We start from the raw sequence: 24545 nt of genomic DNA, 5'->3' as shown, positions 1-24545 counted from the left end.
CTGACTCCTAATGACTGTCGAGATAATGAAGCAAATGAATACGTGACCACTCATCTGTTGGTCACAACAAATGAGAAGGGTGCAGGAATAGTCGCGCACTTCACTCTTTGGAGAAAGAAAAAAGTTCAGCTCAACCGTAAGACAATCGCCGCAATTTCTTGCGTCCGGTTGCAGAAAATTATTGTTATTACCACACGCTCTTATCTAAGCTGCAAGGGGAACTATCAAGGCAGTACCAGCTGTGTGCCGCTTTGCACAAAGGCATTAAAATGTGCTAGATGACTGTTTATTTAATAACCAAAATCTATAAAGACATGGTAAGTTTCGCGATCAAACGTCGGAGCGAATGCAAGTGTGCCTACAGTAAACAAAATCCAAATGGTCCTGGGCGAAATAGCTTCCTACACAGTTGCACTCAGAAAACGATGTATAAGGCTTATAGACATTAGAGAAGAGGGAACGGAAGAAGCTAGTGAAGAGAAAGACCAATTACGAGTTAGCCGTAAGAGGGAAAGTACAGGAGTTTAGGATAGCGCTGCAAAACATATATTCGGCTTTAACTGATGAATACGATCTTGATGTTCATACATTGAACGATAATCTGATATCAATCATTACGGAGCGCGCAGTAAAAGTAGGCGGTAGGACAGTTCGACAGGATACCGGAAATATATCTCAGGTGACGAAAGATCTGATTAAGAAGCGCCAAAGCATGAGGGCGTCTAACCCTACCGATAGAATAGAAGTAACAGAGCTATCAAAGTTAATAAATAAGAGCAAGGTAGCCGACGTAAGGAAGCATAATATGGAGAGAATCGAGAATGCCTTAAAGAACAGAGGTAGCCTAAAAGCAGTGAAGAGGAAACTAGGCATAGGCAAAAACCAGATGTATGCATTAAAACAAGCAGGGCAATGCCATATCAATATGGATAAGATAGTTAACGTAGCCGAAGAGGTCTACTCAGACCTGTCCAGTAGCCAATGTAATCAGAGCATTAATGAGAAAGACAGCAGTGCACAGCAATGCGTCGTCCCGCCAGTAACGAAAGATGAAGTAAAGAAAGCCTTAGGAGCAATGAATAGGCGAAAAGCAGCTGGGGAGGATCAGGTAACAGCAGATATGTTGAAGGATGGAGGGGACAGCGTGCTAGAAAAACTAGCCACTCTGTATGCGCAATGCCTTATGACCTCGACTCTACCAGGAGCTTGGAAAAATGGAAACATTATCTTAATTCATGAGAAGGGAGACTCCAAGGACTTGAAAAATTACAGGCCGATAAGCTTACTATCCGTTGCCTGCAAAGTATTTACTAAGGTTATCGTTAATGGAGTCAGGGAAACCTTAGACTTCAATCAACCAAATGATCAGGCAGGCTTTCGTAAATGATATTCCACAATAGATCATATTCACACTGTCAATCAAGTGATAGAGAAATACGCAGAATATATCTAACCTCTATATATAACCTGCATTGATTACGCGAAAGCATTCGACTCAGTGGAAACCTCAGCAGTCATAGAGGCAGTGCGTAACCAAGGGGTAAAAGAGCCTTATTTCAAAATACTGGAAGATATATATATATATATATATATATATATATATATATATATATATATATATATATATATATATATATATATATATATATATATATATGTGTGTGTGTATATATATAGCAACTGCACAGCTACTATAGTCCTCCATAAAGTCAGCAATAAAATTCCAATAAGGAAGGGCGTCAGACAAGGAGACACAATCTCGCCAATGCTATTCACAGCCTGTTTACAGGAGGTATTCCGAGGCCTGAATTGAGAACAGTTGGAAATAAGAGTAAATAGAGAATACCTAAATAATCTGCGATTCACTGATGACATTGCCTTGCTGAGTCACTCAGGAGGTGAACTGCAAATCATGATCAATGAGTTAGGCAGAGTAGAACGCTGGGTATAAAAATTAACACGCAGAAAACCAGGGTAATGTTCAACCGACTAGCAAGAGAACAGCAGTTCACAATTGGCAGCGAGAGCCTGGAAGTTGTGAAGGAATACGTCTACTTAGGGCAGGTAGTGACAGCTGATCCGGATCATGAGAGCGAGATAACTAGAAGGATAAGAATGGGGTGGAGCGCATATGGCAAATTCTCGCAGATCATGAGTGGCAGTTTACCAATTTCCCTCAAGAGGAAAGTGTACAACAGCATATTCTTACCGGTACTCACCTACGGGGCAGAAACTTGGAGGCTAACGAAAAGAGTTCAGCTTAAGTTAAGGACAACGCAGCGAGCCATGGAAAGAAAAATGATAGGTGTAACGTTAAGAGACCTGAAGCGGGCAGAGTGGGTGAGGGAACAAACGCGGGTTAATGACATCCTAGTCGAAATCAAGAGAAAGAAATGGGCTTGGACAGGGCATGTAATGCGAAGGCAAGATAACCGCTGGTCCACAAGGGTAACGGAGTGGATTCCAAGAGAATGTAAGCGTAGCAGGGGGCTGCAGAAGGTTAGGTGGGCGGATGAGATTAAGAAGTTTACAGTTCAAAGGGTGCATGCAGCTGGCAAAGGACAGGATTAATTGGAGAGGCATATGAGAGGCCTTTGCCCTGCAGTGGGTGTAGTAAGGCTGATGATGGTGATGATGATGACATTGAAAAGTTTAAGATTAGGTTAAAAATACGATTAGAAAGCTTGTGGGGATAAGGGGGCCACAACTGGTGGAGAAAGAACTTAATTGGGTGGTAGAAAGAGAGGTTTTGTCCTTGAGATTATGTAGTGAGCGTAGTGAGTATGCAGTGAGAAGTAGTACGTAGTGAGTGGTAATAATGACTTAATAGTACTGAGTGAACTTAAAAATCTGGAAGCCTGATAAAACACAGCTAAGAGAGAGATGAAATATGAGTGTATTTAACAAACGAAAATCAAAAGAATGCACTGCTCTATGGCGAACAAGTAATGCTCAAGACAAAAACCTACGGTCTCTCTAAATTGCATATTAGTTACGAATGAAACAGGAATGGTGCCGAGAACGGGAAGTGATCACGCTGAGCGGCCAGGTGGAGAAGGTTGCTGAGATATTGTTTTTGTATCTAGCGCAAAACGTTAATAACTGGTTATCAAACAGCTATAACCTATAAAAGAGATAACAAAATTGGTACAAAGCCTCATGTGAGTGACGAGTGACGGCTACATTTAGACAGTAATTGCTTAAGCACGATATCGCAATTGAAAAAAACTAAACTGAAGTTTGCGCCTTCTAATTCCCTCTCACCATGTGCCCAACGTTCGACGTCAATTTGCCCTCTTTTTAGAGTAGATTGCAAAGTTGCAGGGGTTATTTGAGTTTGCAGTGGTTCCAGGTGTTTAAGCGAAATTTCACAGCTAAGAAAAAAAAAATTCACTTCAGAAAAGAGGGCTACTCTGGGGTTAAGCTTGGCACACCTTGCGATGCATCAGCGTACGGTGCATCCAGTGGGTATACCATTCTACATACTGAGAATTTTTTAGTTCGAAAGCCCTATTCCGATGGGCAATCTCCGAGCGAAGTATTGCGATGTTTGTCAGTTTGTGCCAAGGATCTTACGAGATATTTGGGTTTGTGCCAAGGGAAATAAAAGAATATATATATAAATCAAACAAAGATTGCCGCGATTGGAAGTCGAACCCGCGCCGACGCGACCTGAACACCTTCGCTCGAGAGCACCAAGCTAACGCCTAAGCCGAGGGCGCCTCATGTTATACTGCAACACACAGTCGCTGTTGTTGTTTTTGTCTCGTAAAATGGCACATAAATTGCCTTCTCTTGGAACCCACTCCGTTACCCGTAAGGACCAGCGGTTATCTTGGATTTGGATAACCGCCAGTGCCGAATCCCATTTATTCATCTAGATTTCGAATAGCATGCTAGGAATTCTAAGATAAATGACAACGAAGCTACCACACCGCAAACGCGCTTGGAATGGTATCGTACAGAAGTGTGGACACATCAGGAAACGCAAACACTTTCGCGGAAATCACCCCAGTGATGAGCTCGTAGCCGTGGTGAAGATGACGCCCCATCAGGTTTCGAAACAAAGGAAAGGTTATAACCTTGATAAAACTGTTTTTCCTTTTTTTTCCTTTCTTTTATTCGTGTACTCGTCACAATGTGTCAGTGTCCTGCTGCATGTGATGCAGTGCTTTAGTGTATAAGCATGTTCGATTGTTCGGGAAGAGCAGGTCATTGTCAGGTGGAAAACCACTATGCAAATCAGAACTAAACAGAATAAAGACAATAACGCAGACGCGTACTTAACAACTGGTCTATTGATCTCTACAGAGGAAAAGGGCGGGGGAGCAGTCGTGCACTTCCTGCTTTGGAAAAAAAAGCAAGCTCTACCGAAAACGGACCGCGTTTTCTTGTGACCGGTTTCAGAAAACATTATTACTACACACTTATCTAAGCTGCACTATCGAGAACGTGTGTCCCTGCCTCACATCCTTCTTTATTGGAATTTATTGCTAATTTCGTAGGATGACTATGGTAGCTGTGCAGCCGTTTTAGAAATCTTCCCGCATTTTTACATAAGGCTGTTCTCCACCCTGATTACGCAATGCCTGAATGACTGCTGCAGTTTCCACTGAATCAAATGCTTTTTCGTTATAAATGAAGGCTATATATAGGGGTTGGTTACACCCTGAATATTTCTCTATCACCTGATTGGTAGTGTGAATCTGGTCTGTTGTTCAGTATCCTTTCCGAAAGCCTGCCTGATCATTTGTTTAATTGAAGTCTAGGGTTGTCTTGACTTTATTAGTGATTACTTTATAGGCAGTGGATAGCAAGATTATCAAGATGATCGGTCTGTAATTTTTAGATGATGTTAGCGTTCTTTCAAGCTTCTGGCACGCTCTAGTTCACAAGGCTTTGATTGTACAGGGTGGTTATTTCTAACACAATTTCTTGCCGTCCATCAATAGATTAGCTGTTACATAATCCTCACCAGCTGGTTTTGCCCTTTGCTTTGCTCCTAAGGCTTTCTTTACTTCCTCCTTCGTTACTGGCTGGATGTATGATTGCTGTTTGTTACTGTCTCTCTAATTTAGGTTCCAATTACATCGGCTAGTGTATAGATTTGTGTAGAAGTTTTCGGCTACTTTAACTACCTTATCCATATTACTAATGACGTTGACTTCCTTGTCTTTTAACGCATACATCTGGTTTTTACACATGCCTAGTTTCCTCTTAACCGCGTTTAGGCTACCTACGTTTTTTAGAGGATGCTCGATTCTCTCCATATTAAACTTCCTTATGTCGGCTACCTTGCGCTTATTTATTAACTTCGATAGTTCTGTTAGTTCTACCTGATTGCAGGGTTAGACGCACTCATGATTTGACTTTTCTTAATCAGATCTTTCGTCTCCTGAGAGAGGTTGCCGGTATTCTGTCGAACCGTCCTAACGCCTATTTCTACTGCGCACTCCGTAATGATAGCTGTGTGATCATCTTTCATTGCTTGAACATAAAGGTTGCCGTCCTTAGTTAAAGGCGAACATCGCCGAATTATGCAGCGATATGCTGATTTTATCTAGTTTCCCTCTTAGCGCTAATTCATCCACTGACTTCCGCTTCACTTCATGCTTTCATTCTCTCCTCAGGTCTAGGTTAATTCGATACCTTACCATCATCTGGTCGCTTCAACGCACCATTCGAGGACCTCCACATTCTGAGCGATGCCAAGGTTAGCACATAGTATGAAGTCTATTTCATTTTTAGTGTCACCATTGGGGCATTTTCACATCCACTCCTTGCTCTTTTATTTTGCAGAAGAAGGTATTCATGATCCGTATATTATTTTTCTCTGCTAACCTATGCCTTAGTCGCCTACTGCCTGGACTCCAGCCTGCTTCTTGCGTACCTTACCATTGAAGTCGCCAATCAGTAGAATATACGGCGTTTTTATTTTGTTCATCACAGATTCCAAGGTTTCATAGAAGCTTTCAATGACGTGGTCGTCATGGCTGAATGTAGGGGCTTAGGCCTTCACCACCTTCAGTTTGTACCTCTTATTAAGCATAACTACGGTGACTGCGACCCTCTAGTTAATAATACAGAATTCCTCTGTTTTTAGCTATATCCTGACTGGTGAGGAATCCCATGTCTAGTTCTCATCTGTGCGCTAAGCTGCGATAATGTGGTACGTGCTCGCCCTTTAGCACTGTGTACGCTTCATCTGTCCCCCTAAGCTGACTAAGCCCTATGACGTCCCATTCAATACCCGCCAGTTCCTAAAACAGCAGTGTTAGTGTAGCCTTACTGCATAAGGCTATAGCGTTAAACGTATCTAGGTTCAGTTTCCAAAGGCAGCTTGTGCGCAGCGAGAGATTCTTAGCACCCTCCGCTGCGTCACAGGTCTGACTCCCGCCTTGGGCAGTTGCTTCGCAGCCGCTGGGGATTGAGGGCCGAGGGTTATTGGTTTGTTTGTAGAGGAGGTTGTGGCCAAGTTCTGCTCTAGGGTGTCTAAATCTTGTTCAGGGAGTGCGCTGTCGATCCTGGTCGCCGAGGTAAGGTCGCACCCCAGGCCTGGCTATGCAATTCCATCGTCACTCGGAGTTTTTTATCTGGTGGAGAATTTCCCGGCATCGGCATTTCAACCACGTTCCTCTTTCGCGCGAGTCGGAGGCTCTACATGTACGCCGTCGCTGCATCCATCACTCACAACATACGAAGAAGATCATTAAGTGCTGGTGAGAGTTGAACTTTTGCTTTCAAAGAACAGAAGATTGTACACTCTAACAAATCGCCTGTTTAATAAATACTATTCAACCAGGTTAAATGTAATCCTTCTCTGCGCACTGTCAAAAAAAAGAAAATACAATCATATGCTAACACGGCAACAGTGCTATAGCTGAAAAGTATGTGTCCACGGCAATATTAAAACGCCGTCTTCTAAATTTCGTAATACTCCAGCAATTTCATTAAATTCTGCCTTGTGAAAGAAAACTAATGATATTATTATCTATGTTAATTTACTGGAAGTTTCGTATGCAAGGTGTGTTAGAAATTTCTTCACACATATCAGCTGTAAAAAGAGATAAGCAACAATAATTATAAAGGTAATGAGTATTTCCTCATAAGAGTGCTTTAAAAATGTGTATTGTAGTTGTGCTGCTTACCTACCAGTCCACAAAAGTTGAGTCAGTAATATTATTAACTTAGTAGCATATCTAGTGCTGTAATGTTGTTATTGGCATGTCTCGACCTGACCTCCAGTCACCGACAATACGTAAACTACATTCTTAAGTACGGCACCCAAGAAAAGCCGCCTGTCTGCTTACGGCAGTATGCCACTCCACAGTGAGTGCCACTCGAATCCTTCCAAGGCAAAACAGTAATGCACTCGAAGCTTAGCCCATCACCTAAGACAACGATTCTCTTTCTTTTTAGCCTTGGGGAACCCCAAACGCTAAAGTTTGATTCTATATCGTTTACATGTTAGCGATCGCTAAGCTTGATTGAGGTTTAGGTATTTTCTGCTCCATGGAAGCGGTCTCCACTTAATGATGCAGGCAGTAAAGACCAACTCTCTCTTTGTGGTAACAACATTCATAACATGAACAGCATTCCCCGGCGCCCGTCGGCACCAAAAAGGAATAGATAAAAAAGCATCAACAAAAATGAAGAAAAAGCCTTAGAACTAAACAAAAAAATGAAGGCCATAGTATATAGAGCAAGTTTATTTTTTCGGCTACCAATAGGTTCCGCGATCACAATTTAGATTCTGTTGTGGTTAAGATGTTCTAAACTCCGACGTCGACCTTAAGGATGTGCGGGACCTCAATACGAAGGAATCGTCTCCAGAAGATCTCGATGTGAGGCATGGTCACAACGCTTATGGCGTCCATGAATCCCCGCCATCCACTCGGAGCCCCTTCAAGGAACAGGTGCGCATCATCGAGGCTGTCCGGTCCAATGTTGTACAGAATAACCCTGGTTGGATCCTCTGCCGTTGGTGTTGCCATGAAGTAGAGCCGTAGGTTACTAGAAGACACCTGGACAGGGCAACACAAAGACCCATGACAAGGCTGGCTTGTGAATAGACAAATAAACAAAGTGGGAAACGTTTGCGCTAGTGCACAATCTGTGTCTGGCAGATTTGATTTGCGAATTCAAGACTAACGGGGTAGCTGAAAATTGCAGGACCATTAACTGTAAAATATTAAATGCTCCCGACAACCTCCGCCAGTTCCCGCACCAGCGCGCGAAGAGGTCACAGTGGTGGTTATACCACCTTCGCCTGTAGAAGCTTTCATTCAATAGCGTGAAAACAGCGCGTGAGCATTCCACGTGAACCTCTCCAAGCGCGGGTGGAGTGTTGATGCGATAGGGTGATCTCAAAGACGTGACGGTTATTGGATTGAGACAAATATATTGTTATTTTTGCAATCATGGTCAGTGCCTTGAGGTTACTTCTCTTTCTAATGGTGACGTCTAAAGTTTGGCAGCCTCTGCAATGCCTTCGTGACGCTATATTTTAGTAGAACATTAGTTAGGCAAATCTGTGATTAGCAATGGCTTTGAAATTGGAAAATATGTCTGCCTTGATTGCATCGTAGCGCTCTCAGTTTTCGGCAAGAAGGTGCTCTGAGATCTAGAAGCGGTATAAATTGACATCAGGTCACACGGTGCCTGTGTAACACTTCATGAATACTCGAGAGCTAGGACCTGTTTAATAGCGATATGTTCAGCCCTTGGAGAACGATCAGTATTGATTGGAACATATATTTATAATGCGTTGAATTAGTGTAAGAAGTACTGTTGTGTCGATGTGTGCCTTTTGTGAACAAAATAAAGAACTCATTCCATTCACCCTAGGAACACACCAGGGTCACTGAACGCCCTAAAGGTTCAGTGGCTACGGTGTCTTGTTTGGACACTCTTTCGATGAAGGTTAAATGCAAAGTCGCCAGTTTGTCAACACTTCGGTGCGCGCTACGAGAAACTAGGAAGTCGATATTTTTTCGGGGCCCATGGCTAAGGTGCGCTAATAACTGTCGCAATGCGTTCGAACAACATCCAGTACACATTGAAATGAATATTTTATCGGTTTTTTATAACAGTTTGGTTTTATAGCCCCATGGCTGTGTAAACAATTACGTATCCCCAAGACTTGAAAAAACATGTTCTTCGACAGCGTTTCCCATTCCTTGAAAAAATAATTGCATATCAAAAAAAAAGGTTGCAGCTTAGCTCAGCTAAGCGTGGTTTAGCGAAATCGCCCCGACGACGTAGACGGCTCCGATCGAATCTCTCCGTCCATAGCGAGAACTGCAATCCATTTGCCAGCAAACGGCGAGTTACGTTGTTAGTCACGTGGGCAAAGCTGCCAAGGCGGCGGTCGGCACGGCGGCGGCGCGCGGTTGCAGCTGCGGCGAGTTACGTGATATGTCACGTAGCGGCCACACCTTCACCGCTCCTCCACTTGAAGGTAAAATTGTGGCGCTGATGTCCTTTGCTTGAGTAGGCTAGTAAAGCTTTCGCTTTAAATATAACTGATTAATGAAAACAAAATTTGAAATGAAGCGCTATTCGCTTCACTGTTGTTTTGCAACCTTTAAACGAAGGCCAAAATTTCGAGACGAGCGCGCTTCTGTTTACAATCGCGAGATGGCGGTCGCTGCACACTAATTGTGTTCAGCGTATCGAGCAAGCATAAATCGGCAGCTGATCTAGCGTCTAACCACGGATTGAGGCGGGAAAATTACAAGGAACTGATACACGCTGTCGAAGCACGCACCCTTTACCTCTTCCTTGTCGCAATTTGATCTTCGCGCCATGCGTACCAGTAATGAGAACTCGCCTAGTATTTAATTTTAGTGCTCATGCATTGGCGCGAGCGCCATATTTCAGTTTTAGCAAACGCTTAAGAAAAAAAAACGCCAATGAATACCTCGCTTATGTGACGCCATATGCTGCAACAGCAGCTTGCGCGCGCGAGCTGTCCAGATGTGAAGTTAACATCCTAATCAGCCGATGTTGTAGTACTGTACTGGATCTAAAACATTCCATGACGTCATGCGTGCCACGATTCGGCTCGAACCACTCAGACTGCGCCACACGCAAACGGGACAAGCACTAGTTCGCGCCACTGAGCAAAGAAGGTACCAGGGATTGTGATGCGGTACTCAGCGCAGCGCAGGTCTTCTTTTCTCTTCGTACTCCGCGTTATGCTATCAACAGCGCCGACACCACCGAACCGAAAACCGGGCCGTTGACTGCTAAAATACTAGCACAGTATACAACTTATCTGGTGATGACCCTAATTTGATCTCTGCTTTTGTAGCTATGCAGAAGCTCAAGACACAGGCTGCATACCCTGGCTCCCAATTTTCCTCTACTCCCAGTGCAGCTCTTCCAGTTCACACTGAGGGTCAGCGGGTCGTCGCCGAACACAACGGTTTCCATGAATGTCTGGTTGTCGACGCAGAAGGTGTAGTAGGGTCGGTAGGCCCACAGGCTTCCCATGCCGGTCAACACAAGCGGGGAGAATTTGAAGCCCATTATGTGCGTGTCCTTGATAGGTTGCATGGTGATGTTGTTTGGTACCCTCCGCAGGTAGGCGTTGATACTCGCGGTGTAGTCAACGCCAGGGGTGCAGTCAACTGGATGCAAACAAAGTAGCTGCATGTAATGGCGCTGGTAACATTGTTCAGCCTGTCTTTTAGTTATGGAGAAAAAGGTATTACAGGACACGCTATAACGCGGATGAGTGAAAGCTCCAAGAACACGAAAAACTATCCGAGAACTATACACTCGGTATTTGTTACTTGTGTAGTCTATAAGGCTATGATTAAACAATATATACTCATAATATACAAGGCTGTAGGAAGCAGACTGTTCAATACAGCAAAGACAGAAATTACAGCTCAAGGAGTAAAGAAATGGAGAGGACTCTTTATGATGAGCTGGATCGCAAAAAGGACTAAGCGATCTGGTGCAGACGCGCGAGAGCAATGCCTCGCACATCAATCTTTAAATCTGAGGTTAACATGGACTGAGGACGTGGACTGAAGTTTTCTTCGACTGTTACTCACATATTAAAAGGCACGCAGAAATGATGGCTTTCATTTCAGACAGACTTGCTCGTCCGTGATTGAAGCACATGCACCACCTTAAGGAGGGCAACCCTTTTGAACCACTTTTTATGAAGGCCAGCACGCTATAGTCGAAGCTTGGGGTTTGGCATTTGCCATTCATAGAAAGGCAGCGCTGGCGGACCAAAGACAAGGGCAGGGAGTTAACAGAACTCCGACATTCCTTTTGTCCGTCCTCCGCCTGCGCTGTCTTTCTTAGAATGGTAAATGCCAAACAACTCTCCGAGATACTTACATTGAAAATTTGCGTCACAATTGTGCGAATTTGATCGTGTGCTAGTGCCCGCGTGACTGATTTCAATGGTTCTTTTGTGAATTCTCGTCATATTCAGCGCTTTAGAAAAGCGCACGTTAGTTAGCTCTGACTAATCAATAAGTGGAGATGCAATCGAAAAATTGGGTTCTGTTTTGCGAATAAAAGTTGGCCTGTCACATGTCTCCGGTTCTATCAAGGAGGTGGCTATCATGCCCGGCAGTTTTAAAAACACCGCGCTACATTTGCCAGCCTGAATTTTAGATTGCGTTCTGCAATTTGCTTTTTTGAGAACGCTGAATAACTCGTGCACATTAATTATGATCATTCGCTCGCTTCTAATTGGCTGTTTAGGGTGCAAATTCGACCTTTGCAGGCACATCTTAGAATTCTGTTTCACATGTAATGTGCACGTATCTTGGAAACCGTAAGTGTAATTAATTGATTTGGCACATTATGCCAGAATAAATAAATTTAGATGAAAATATGTGTCTTCGGTACTTCAGTTCCGCCACCTTAATGTTCAGGTCTCCCGGAAGGGTCAAAATTCTTGGTTGCCTCGCAGCAGGCAGGTCCCATTACTGCCCTGCGAGATTCAATTACTTCCAGCGTCTTGGTGCCCCCGATGGCACTGTTTGTCCGCGAGTGTCTTTTTGCCCTGGGCGAAGCTCGCTTAGCTAGTTCATGAAGCCTCGAGGAGCGCGCATAGTGGCAAGCGATGGGAAGGAAAAAATCGGCGCATCCGATTCCTTCCGCACTGGGGAGAAGGAACTGACCCGAACAGCTGCAAATGTGTGAAATGCAGTTCAGCGGCGATTAAAAAGAATGCTTGTCAATTGATTCCGAATGCTTTTTGCAACAAGAAAAAAATAAGTTCTTGTATTCAAAACCATGCTAACTTCAGTCCTAATAAATGAATATAATGTATATTCTTGCAGCGCTTTTGGAATGGACTAAAGGCTTATCATTTCTGAGTGCGCGAGCAGTGCGGTCGAAAATTAATCGGCCCTTGGATAAACGCATCTAATGTGCAGTTGCTTCGGAAAAGAGACGTTAATAGGAATAGATTCCGTTGAACAAGAAATTCTAATTGTAACTCAAGACGGCGTTGCGTAGGTACAATGTAATGCGGAATCCCTACGTGGTTCAGTTTATGTACAGCGTACAGCCGAATATTTTCATTCATGGCCGTACTGTCGAAAACTCTTTATTGTATGTACGAATGCCAAGACTGAGCAAGGTTATACACAGATGACCTTACCCTCGTCGTATGACACAAGAAGCTGCAATCCCGCACATGTGAGCTCGAAATCGTTTGCTGACATTTTACTCACATTTCACCTTTCCTGAGTAGTCATGGGCAGCAGCGCTGACGCCGACTGTGGCGAGCAGAAACAGTGCCAGGGCTAATTTGTGCATGGTGATTGAATGGCGCTCTGGTGTGAAACCACGGCGTTTTCTGGGACACCTGAGAAATAGAGGCAGAAAACATGGGCGGTGATTTCAGAATCCAGCTTTGTAGGGCAAAAATTTTGAAAAGTGAAAAATTGTAAGACGTTGTTTTGGAAATATTGAACGTAATGGTCCATTCTTCTGATATGTAGCAATTTTTTTCTTTTAAAGTGTTTTCAGTGATCACATCGAACAGTTAAAGCTGCCTTAGGAAAGCAATGTGGAACGCTTTTGACGATAACAAAACGTAAATAGAAAAAAAGTACAAGACTGCCGTTGGTAGATCTGCCGATATATTGATTGTTATAGTGAAATCTTACACTACATGAAAAAATCTGCACTCATAAACGGTTTCCCCCTCAAAAATGTTTTAGTCAAGAATTGATGTGCACGGGGTAGACCGAGCAATTCAGAAGAGAAAACACAGACAATGTATATGTCTGAAATGAATGTATGTAGGGGATTTCTGAGGCTCGCAGTGAACCTTTCTTAAGGGTGCAATGAAATTTGAATTTGCATGTGCCATTATTTATAAAAAGAATGTTCGTTCTGCGAGACGGGCGCAAAACGTGGTAGGCTGAGTGATGTGCTGTAAATAGAGCTGCATGTATTTTTCTTTTTTTAATTCTAGCCTTTCAGAGGACTTAAAATCTAGCTCCATTTTCACCCCTCGTAAACGTCAGAAGACTGGCGGGCTTCCATTCCTTGTAAATTTTGGCACTTTGCTTTTAAGTTGGCTGCCCCGCTCTGCAGTGACGGCCTTATGAAACAGGTCGAAAACTGTAGTAATATTTGCAAAGAATGGACGCAGGCATTCGCCAAAGGCACAATTTCACATCAGTAAGACCTAGTTGCACACCATGTGAATAATCGGCCCGGCATATGTTATTTTCTAATCGCTTGTTGCTTTCACGGCGCAAAACATAAGCACTGGATCTGTCTGACCTTTGATCGCACTAAACAATCGGCATATTTCTTCTCTGAAACGCATTCTGTCCTCATTATACTTAGAGAGAAAGGTTGTGAGCTGGACTCCTTCACCGCCTAAATATCACAGCGTCCTTTTGGGATTTTCTTACAGGATATTTTTCCTATGTCAGGAACATTATAACATTCCTAGTTAAATTACTAGGTTCCATGTGGCCGAACAGGACGCTCGCGCCTTTTCTAAATTCGGGCGTAAGTCAACAATGTGTTTCGCTGACTCTTTTGCCGTGCGCAAACTTAACAGACCACTCAGCCGTCATGATCGTGACAGAAGAAAACACATAACTTGCGGTCTGTCTTTTGGCTTGGTTTCACAACCGCCAAAGTTGCACACTCTTTAATCATAAAAACAGTCAAATATTCAAAAGTTTTCTCTAATAATGTGAGAGCGACAAATGGCCTGGCAGGATGTCAAATGTACTTAACCGAAATAAACGCTGATTCACATTTGTTCAAAGGCGGGTACAATAATTTCATTTGAAAGGCGAATTCAGTCGGCTCTCGTTACATCATCCTGCAGCTTAATCAGAGTCTCCTTTCGGGGCTCAGGAAATGTGTAAAAAATAGTGAAAAAAAAAGAGGGGAAAGAGAGCGGCTAAAGTATATGATGACTACAGTAGGCAAAAGTAAAAGAAATACTGCTTCTCATTATGAAGTGCAAGTTGTCAAGAAAGTTTCAGAGAAGAATCCGCGCGTGTGGAAAACGGTGGGTAAAGCACTTATTTGTTTAGATGATAAATGACTTTTTAATAGAGGCGTCTTGCTAAAAACAAGCGAAACAACAGAAAGTTAAGGGTAAAGTTCCAAAACACGAACTTTATCAGCAGTTTGAATATTCGTAAACGAAATGGCCAAAAACAATATATCTGGCGCGAAATACCGTAATAAAGAGAATAAAATTCCTTTTCTTCAGAGGGACCCTCCACATCAGCCACGTGCGAATGGAATAAGAGGAGAATCGCTTACCTTCGTTTGCAAGGATGCTGCCAGAGCTAGCGGTTTCTGCGGCGCTACGGTGGTAAGTGTCGGCCCTGCCACTGCACGAGTTTAAATACGCAACTTTGCCGAGCTACCAGAGAGCCAAACATAGGCCGCCGTCGGTGAAGTCTACAAACAACTCGCAAAATACGACTGATTCTTGAGATAAACTGCAGTCGCAATGGCGGAGGCGTTCCCGAACCAATTAGGGGTTCTGAACACGGTCTTGAGCGATATCTTTCCCGAACGCTGCCATTCACACCCGGTGCAACATTTTGTGTGTTGACATCCGGGGCTGGGAGCCGACGTCAGATTGGGTTCGGCCTTGGCGAGTTGTTTGGTCGTCCTGGGAGCAGGAAACGAAGGCGGCTGTGCTGGGGCATCCGCTGACGGGTTGCTACTATATTGTGCGCGTAGTACAGCCACCGTTTCCGCTCTACTTTTATCACAAAGAACGAAGGCTCAAAAACAACAAATTGCTCTTTTCGTAAACCGCAACCATCGAGCAATATGGGGATTGTCTTGACGCAGAAGGTGACGTTATCTCATGGGCTTGTGTAGAAGTAATCACCGCGCGTGTTTCACAAGTATGAACAAACCAGGGACGTTGAAGCGCGGTTTCTAGCCTAAGTTAAAACTGTACGTGTCGACCTTTCCTTCTCCAAATGAATTCGACGTCACGTACGTAATGTAATGAAAATTGGTTTTTGGGGAAAGGAAATGGCGCAGTATTTGTCGCACATCTCAGAGGACACCTGAACTGCGCTGTAAGGGAAGGGATAAAAGAGGGAGTGAAAGAAGAAAAGAAGAAAGAGGTGCCGTAGTGGAGGGCTCTGGAACAATTTCGACCACCTGGGTATCTTAAAAGTGCACTGGCATCGCACAGAACACGGGCGCCTTTCCGTTTCGCCTCCATCGAAACACGGCCGCAGCGGTCGGATTCGAACCCGGGTACTCCGGATCTGTAGCCGAGCGCCATAACCACTGAGCCACCGAGGTGGATTCATGTATGTGAAAGGCACAGTTTCGTGCTGTCCTGAACACTCACACACGCACGGACACATTTGAACAGTTTGAGCAATTGAGTAATCATAATCACGTGCGGAGAAAATTTCAAAAGAAGGAAAAAAATTCAGCATGCCGCAAACGGGAACCAAGCTACGACCTCTTTATGTCTGGCATGACACTCAGCAGTAACAACTACGACGGTAGCTGCCTCTGCGACGAAATGCGAATGAAGAAACTTTCTCCGTTTGTAAGCCGCGTTTACGTTTCCCAAAATAGAAAAAAAAGACTAGAGCGTACCACAACTACTAGTATTTGAGTGACTGATGTGTCCGGAAGCTAAGCTGATTTAGCATTTGATAGCTTACTTTGCTGGCCCGATCAGCTTCTTGTTGCGGTAATAATAATAATAATTGGCTTTTGGGGAAAGGAAATGACGCAGTATCTGTCTCATATATCGTTGGACACCTGAACCGTGCCGTAAGAGAAGGGATAAAGGAGGGAGTGAAAGAAGAAAGGAAGAAAGAGGTGCCGTAGTGGAGGGGTCCGGAATAATTTTAACCACCTGGGGATCTTTAACGTGCACTGACATCGCACAGCACACGGGCGCCATAGCGTTTTTCCTCCATAAAAACGCAGCCGCCGCGGTCGGGTTCGAACCCGGGAACTCCGGATCAGTAGTCGAGCGCCGTAACCACTGAGCCACCGCGGCGGGTCCTTGTTGCGGTCCCGGTTGTTCGTTTATGCACTGTCAGAGTTAGCGACGTCCATCGGGGTACACGCATGCTCTGCGAGCAACAGTGCTTACCTGTTTTGTAGCGATTGCTTCTCCGGTTCATTACTTTGCCCTTTTGCCTTTGATTCCGCATACGGCATCGGTGTTGATACCTACCCTCAGTGCAATTTTCGTCTCAGGTGTGAAATACTACTCCTGGATTTTGTTTTTACATTTTTTATCTCGTGCTGTCGTTTTTTTTAGTTGTTGCAAGGAGGTTTCCTTGAAACTTCATTTTACGTGCCTTGCTGCATCTCTTGCCAGGGATAACTAGTTTTTAAAGAAATTCTTGCAATATAGCGACTTGTCGTGGCTATCAGAAACGGCGAAGCAAACCAATGAAGTGTTTGAAAATTACCGCAATGTAAAGTGCGTGAAATTCTGTTATCTCCTATAGCGTAACGGAAAATTCTCTCAGACCAAAATATACCTATTTCCTCTTCGACTGCAGCAGCTTGCAAACTCTGCCCATTTCGTAAAATTGAGACAGTTTTGTTTCTTAAATTCTTTTGGGCTCCGTGATAATATTCTTCTCGGGAAACTCTATTCCTCAAGTACGCTAAGAGAGGAAATATGACCTGAGTGGAACATCTTCAGCGGGGTTCTGGTGTTGATTGGCGCTTTCATGTGCAGGAAAAAGCGCGCAGTTTCGTTAAGCACATAATCATTTCTTTTGTCCAGGTTTTTCAGAATTCTTTCTATTACTAGCGTGACACTAAAAGTAACAGCGGATTTGCGGTCCTACAACCGCTTTGGCATTTAGCGGTTTACATGTCAGGTTCCGAGAAACGCTGGATGCCGTCCTTTTACTAGATTACGCTATCTTTGACGTATAACAATCGTTCTTTCGTATTGTGAAATACATATTGCTAAGTTAACAGAGGTAGAGTTCACTTCAACTTAAAATCTTAAATCTGAATTATCTAGTTTTTAACCATATTGTTGCGTTACATGAAACGATATCCGACTAACCAAGCGATATGTGCCGCTGCCCTTTAAAAGGTCAGTTTACTTTTATAGAACATTTATTAGGATTCTACTGAGTCTATTAACCTTCTATTGACTTATACTTTGTTAATACAATGTTGGCAGATTGCATTGACGGATGACAGGACGGCTATCGCGGATCAGCTTCTTACAGTAGCTCTCAGCTTCATCATCATCATCATCATCATCATCATCATCATCATCATCATCATCATCATCATCATCATCATCATCATCATCATCATCAGCCTTACTACCCCCACAGCAGGGCAAAGGCCTCTCCCATGTCTCTTTAATTAACCCTATCCTTTGCCATCTGCATCCACCCTTTGCCTGCAAACTTCTTAATCTCATCCGCCCACCTAACCTTCTGCCGCCCCCTACTACGCTTACTTTTTCTTGGAATCCACTCCTTCGCCCTTAATGACCAGCGGTTGTCTTTCCTTCGCATTACATGCCTTGCCCAAGCCCATTTCTTTCTCTTGATTTCGACTAGGATGTCATTAACCAGCGTTTGTTCCCTCACCCACTCTGCCCGCTTCCGGTCTCTTAACGTTTTACCTATCATTTTTCTTTCCATGGCTCGCTGCGTTGTCCTTAATTTAAGCTGAACTCTTTTCGCTAGCCTCCACGTTTCTGCCCTGTAGGTGAGTACCGGTAAGCCTCTTGAGGGAATTTGGTAAATTGCCACTCATGATCTGCAAGAACCTGCCATATGCGCTCCACCCCATACTTATCCTTCTAGTCATCTCCCTCTCATGATCTGGATCAGCTGTCACTACCTGCCCTAAGTAGCCGTATTCCTTCACAACTTCCAGGCTCTCGCTGCCAATTGTGAGCTGTTGTTCCCTTGTTAGACTGTTGAACATTACCTTGGTTTTCTGCATGTTAATTTCTAGACCCATCGTTCTGCTCTGCCTAACTCATTGACCATGACTTGCAGTTCGCCTCCTGAGTGACTCAACAATTCAATGTCATCAGCGAATCGTAGATTATTTAGGTATTCTCTATTTATTCTTATTCCAAACTGTTCCCAGTTCAGGCCTCGGAATACCTCCTGTAAACAGGTGGTGAATAGCATTGGCGAGATCGTGTCTCCTTGCCTGACGCCCTTCCTTATTGGAATTTTATTGCTTACTTTATGGAGGACTATAGTAGCTGTGCAGTTGCTATATATATCTTCCAGTATTTTGACATACGGCTCTTCTGCCCCCTGATTACGCAATGCCTGTATGACTTCTGAGGTTTCCACTGAGTCGAATGCTTTCTCATAATCAATGAAAGCTATATATAGAGGTTGGTCATATTCTGCGCATTTCTCTATCACCTGATTGAGAGTGTGAATATGATCTATTGTGAAATATCCTTTACGAAACCCTTCTGATCATTTGGTTGATTAAAGTCTAAGGTTTGCTGACTCTATTTGCGATTACCTTAGTAAATACTTTGTAGGCCACGGATAGTAAGCTGATCGGCCTGTAATTTTTCAAGTCCTTGGCGTCTCGTTTTTTATGAATTAAGATAATGTTTGCATTCTTCCAAGTTTCTGGTACAGTCGATGTCCTAAGGAATTGCGTATACAGGGTGGCTAGTCTTTCTAGCACGGTGTTACTTCCATCCTTGAACAGATATGCTGTCACCTGATCTTCCCCAGCTGCTTTTCCCCTTTCCATTGCTCCTAAGGCTTTCTTTACTTCATCTTTCGTTACTGGCGGGATGACGCATTGCTGTGCACTGATGTCTTTCTCATTTAACGCTCTGATTACATTGGTTACTGTACAGGTCTGTGTAGAACTCTTCGGCTACGTTAACTATCTTATCCATATTGCTAATGACATTGTCCTGCTTGTATCTTAATGCATACATCTGGTTTTTACCTATGCCTAGTTTCCTCTTCACTGCTTTTAGGCTTCCTCCGTTCTTTAGAGCATGCTCGATTACCTCCATATTAAACTTCTCTATGTAGGCTACCTTGCGCTTACTTATTAACTTTGATGGATCTGTTAGTTCTATTCTGTCGGTAGGGTTAGACGCCCTCATGCTTTGGCGCTTCTTAATCAGATCTTTCGTCACCTCAGATAGCTTTCTGGTATCGTGTCGAACTGTCCTGCCGCCTACTTCTACTGCGCACTCCGTAAGTATTCATGTCATATTATTGTTCATTGTACGAACATCAAGATCGTCTTCCTCAGTTAAGGCCGAACATCTGTTTTGCAGCGCTATCCTAAACTCCTGTACTTTACCTCTTACGGCTAACTGGTTAATTGTCTTCCTCTTTACTCGCTTTTTCCGTTCCCTCTTCAAGTCTAAGCTAATTCGAGACCTTACCATTCTGTGGTCGCACAATGCACCTTTTCGAGGACGGCCACATCCTGAATGATGCCAGGTTAGCGCATAGTATGAAGTCGATTTTATTTTTAGTTTCACCATTGGGGCTCTTCCAGGTCCACTTCCTGTTTTCTCGTTTGCGGAAGAAGGTATTCATGATCCGTAAATTGTTTCTATATGCGAATTCGACTAATAACTCTCCCCTGCTATTTCTAGAACCTATCCCATAGTCACCTACCGTGTGGTCGTCAGACTGCTTCTTGCCCATCTTCGCATTGAGGTCGCCCATCAGTACAGTGCACTGTGATTTTACTTTGTTCATTGCCGATTCTACGTCCTCATTGAAGCTTACAATGGTCTGGTCATCATGGCTGGATGTGGGCACGTAGGCCTGCACCACTTTCAGCTTGTACCTCCTATTAAGCCTAATTACTATAGCTGATAACCTCTCGTTAATACTATAGAGCTCCTCTACGTTGCCGGCTATATCCTTGTTAATGAGGAATCCCACACCTAGTTCTCGTCTATCCTCTAATCCGCGATAGCACAGTATGCGTCGGTCCTTTAGTACTGTATACGCCTCACCTGCCCTCCTAACTTCGCTAAGCCCTATCACATCCCATTTAATTCCCGCTTGTTCCTCGAACAGCACTGCTAGGCTAGCCTCACTAGATAAAGTTCTAGCGTTAAACGTTGCCAGGTTCAGATTCCAATGGTGGCCTGTCCGGAGCCAGAGATTCTTAGCACCCTCCGCTGCGTCAATAGTAAGACCGCCGCCGTGGTCAGTAGCTCCGCAGCCGCTGGTGACTGAGGGCCGAGAGTTAACTGGTTTGATCAAGGTTGTGGCCAAGTATACACCAGGGTGGCCAAATCCTGCTCTGGTGAGAGAGTGCGTTGTCGGTTCTGGTCACCGAGATCAGGCCGCACCCCAGGCCTGGTTATGCAATTCCATCGACACGCGGATTTTTTTTTTTGAAACCCGGCGGAGAATTGCGCGGCACCAGGATTCGAGCTCCGGTCCTCCTGCAAGCGAGGCGGATGTTCTACATCTACGCCATCGCTGCCATCGATTATACTTTGTTAATACAATGTTGGTAGATTGCATTGACGGATGATAGGATGGCTATAGCGGATGAGCTTCTTACAGTAGCTCTCAGCTTCAAAAGATTCAAATATCTTGTTGGGCAACAGCAGCCCGTTAGAAATTTCTGGTGTTCAATCCGTCCTTATAAAAATGGCTATAGACAGTCTATAGACTTCCTATAGACACTATTTCCTAGCTATAGATATTTATTGTTGTCTATTTATAGTCTATAGACTGTCTCAGACAAAAATATAATAAAAGTGTATCGCCATAATTTTATTAAATTGTCTATGGACTGTATACTGGACTTGTATTGCCTATAGGCTGTTCTCTAGAGTTATTCTGTAGACAGTCTATAGATAGATAAATATAGACAAGAGAAGTCTATGGACAGTCTAAAGACTATATAAACATTTTTGTACGGGTGAATACAGGAGATTATCTGACAGTCGTTACCAAGGGTGTTGACCGATCTTGCGAGTGGTACTGCACCGGGAAGACAAATGTCGGCCTTCCCATTGTATGTCCTTGGGTACCAAGAACATTTTCCCAGCCGCTAGCTGGTGAAGCGTAGTACCCCGAAGATGGAATGGATAAAAAATGAGAGGGAAACACTTCCGCCCACGCAGCTGCGATTAACATTACGCTGGTATTTCCTCCCCAATAAGAAGCGGATGAATATAGCGCTAGAACCTAATCTTTCACGACAAATGCGAACCACGCCCGGTGCAAGATTATATGTGGACGTCTTGACCGAGCAACAAAATTTCAAGGGGTATCTGCCTTGACACCCTATTTAGTTTTGCATTGAGCGAGAGACGAAAGAGGCGGCCATGGGGCATCCGCTCACCCCATTTTACTAACCGGTCATTCTTGACCAAGTAACATTTCTACTCTGTTTTCTTAGCGTTCAATGATGAAACCTTTGAAAAAAAAACTTCGTTACAAAGAGAAAACTGCTTTTTCAATACGCTGAGTGCATAGATGCTTGAGTTGACGTTATGTGCGGCCGCCTTGAAATAAAATTGCTTTCATCATAGCGAGCTATAGAATGCAAGATATAGTGGCAGCTGTTTAGTTAGTTAGTTAGATAGTTATATTGATTTTAATGGCGCAAAAGCAACTGAAGCTATGATGCGCCAAGCACACGGTTAGAGCTTTTGTTAAAGGTTACGCTTTTTATATCTAAAGTTTGTTTAAAACATTGGCTTCTCTGAGAAAATTAAAAATGCTTGAAAAATCAACCAGTGCTTGATCTCCCAAAATTAACATGGGGTGTAGTGGGATGTATTCATTGTAGAATGTTGTTAAATGTTTTTTCCTCAGTTGTTTCAGTTTTGTGCATACAATTAAAATGTGGTTTAGCGTGAGTTCATCGCCACACATTTCGCAGAGAGGTTTGTCTTTTTTTGTCAGTAAGAAGTTGTGTGTAAGGTGTGTGTGTCCAACGCGTAGTCGACACAAAATAACTTCTGTAAAACACTCCTGATGTTTACATGATCTCCATTCTCCCAAAACGGGTTTTATAGAATGTAGATTGTTGTTTGTTCGTCCCATGCAATCTGCCACTTATTCCTGAGTTTACTGTGCAGTAATTTATAAACATCCCTCTGTGGTATGTTAACTTGTTTTAAATGACCAATTCGAGCTTGTGCTGCGCAAGCATGTGCTCTCTCATTACCGGAAATTCCTACATGGCTAGAGACCCAGCAGAATATAATGTTATGTTTTTGCTTTGTGATTTTAACAATGTTATGTTTGATTTTTCCTATTATGACTTCAGCAGCATTTGTAGAGTGCAGCGCTTTGAGCATACTCAGTGAATCGGTGTAAATGATGCTATTTTTATGTTTTGTTTTAGTATTTGTTCTACGGCTACGAGGATTGCATAACACTCCGCCGTAAATACCGATGCATACTGTGGCAATCGTATCATTTTTTCGTTTTTTCCTTCAATTACTGCACTTCCTACATGGCATTATGTTTTTGAGCCATCAATGTAAAATTCAGTGTCGGTGTCATGTTTTTCTTGTAGTGCAAAGAACTCTTGCAGTATGTGCTCGTGTGGCATTTTCTGTTTGTTTACGTGTGTCAGTGTGAAGTCACACACCGAAGGGAGGCTGTACCATGGCGGCAGATATTCATGTCTTTGTGCAATATTCCGTAGGGCGTCCAGCACTGCTAACTCTTCACATTTATCTTCAAAGCGCATTATTAGTGGCCTGATAAAATGTGGTTTATTATTGAATAATCTCCTAGATGGGCACTTGGTAACAATGGGATAGCAGAGATGTTTAGGAAGAGAACGGGTTTTTAGGATGTACTTGCATGTAAGTGTGACTCTTCTATCCTCTAGTGTGGGCTCATTAGCTTCAACGTAAATACTATTTACCGGGGATGTTCTATATGCTCCAGTTGATAGGCACAAACCAAGATTCTGAACAGGGTCCAGTCGTTTCAAGTAGGATGCTCTTGCCGAACCATATACCACGCACCCGTAGCCAAGCTTGGAGCGCACCAAAGAGCGCTATATTTGCAATAGGTATGCTCTATCGGACCCCCACTGTTTTCGCGAGAGTACCTTTAATATATTGAGGGTTGGGATGCTTTCTTTTTTAGGAAGTTAAAGTGTGGTAGGAATGTAAGTTTCTTGTCAAAAGTGACGCCTAAAAATTTATGTTCCTGTTTGACTGGCAGTGTGGTTTGATTCAAGCACAGATTGGGATTGGGATCGACCTGCAGGCCTCGTCGTAATGAGAACGGAACAGCTACTGTTTTCTGAGGAGAGAACTTGAATCCATTTTTCTCTGCCCAAGCAGCCAGTTTATTTAGTGTGATTTGTATTTGTCTCTCGCAGGACAGTATGCTGGAAGAAGTGTATGCTATCTGTAAGTCATCTACATAAACTGAATACATTATGGACTTGGGTATTGCTTTGGCAAAAGAATTCATTTTTACTATGAAGAGTGTCGTACTTAAAATGCATCCCTGGGGTACGCCCTTCTCTCGGGTGAATGTCATTGACAGAGTTGCTCCTAGACGGACTCTGAATGTGCGGTTAGTCAAGAAGTCGTTCAAGCAGTTCAGCATCCTGCCGCGGATCCCTAGCTCTGCTAGGTCATGCAGGATGCCGAACTTCCACGTGGTATCATATGCCTTCTCCAAATCGAAGACCCCGATACAGTGCTGTTTGTGGATGAACGCCTCCCGGATGGTGTTTTCTAGGCGGACAAGGTGATCAGTGGTCGAGCATGCTTCCTTAAATCCACATTGATGTACATCTAAGAGTCGACGAGATTCAAGTGAAGGTCAGTCTAATGTTTATTATGCTTTCGAAAGATTTAGCAAAGCAGCTGGTGAGGGCTATCGGTCTGTAATTGTTAGGAGTTGTTGGTGGTTTTGCGGGTTTCAGAAAAGGTACTATTATTGCTTTCTTCCACTCCTCAGGTATATTCCCAGTTGTCCATATTTTGTTAAAGAATTTCAACAATGCCTGCACGGCAGCCTTAGAGAGATGGGAAAGCATAGTGTAATGCACATTATCTGGGACTGGTGCAGTCTTTTTACCAG

At 43.6% G+C, this 24545-nt stretch overlaps 1 protein-coding gene across 1 annotated transcript; it reads right to left on the bottom strand.

Moving 5' to 3' along the window:
• Positions 1-7691: 7691 nt before the first annotated feature.
• LOC144132807 (uncharacterized) lies at positions 7692-15072 on the bottom strand. Its single transcript, XM_077665469.1, has 4 exons — positions 14785-15072; positions 12714-12847; positions 10348-10634; positions 7692-8024 (listed from the first exon to the last, which is right to left on the bottom strand). Exons 2-4 carry the CDS (start codon positions 12796-12798, stop codon positions 7773-7775), a joined length of 624 nt encoding a protein of 207 aa, XP_077521595.1. The 5' UTR covers positions 12799-12847; positions 14785-15072; the 3' UTR covers positions 7692-7772.
• Between the last annotated feature and the right edge of the window lie 9473 nt (positions 15073-24545).

This window comes from Amblyomma americanum, chromosome 5 (assembly GCF_052857255.1).
Source record: "Amblyomma americanum isolate KBUSLIRL-KWMA chromosome 5, ASM5285725v1, whole genome shotgun sequence".
Lineage (NCBI taxonomy): Eukaryota > Metazoa > Arthropoda > Arachnida > Ixodida > Ixodidae > Amblyomma > Amblyomma americanum.
This window is presented reverse-complemented; position numbering and strand designations above follow the sequence as displayed.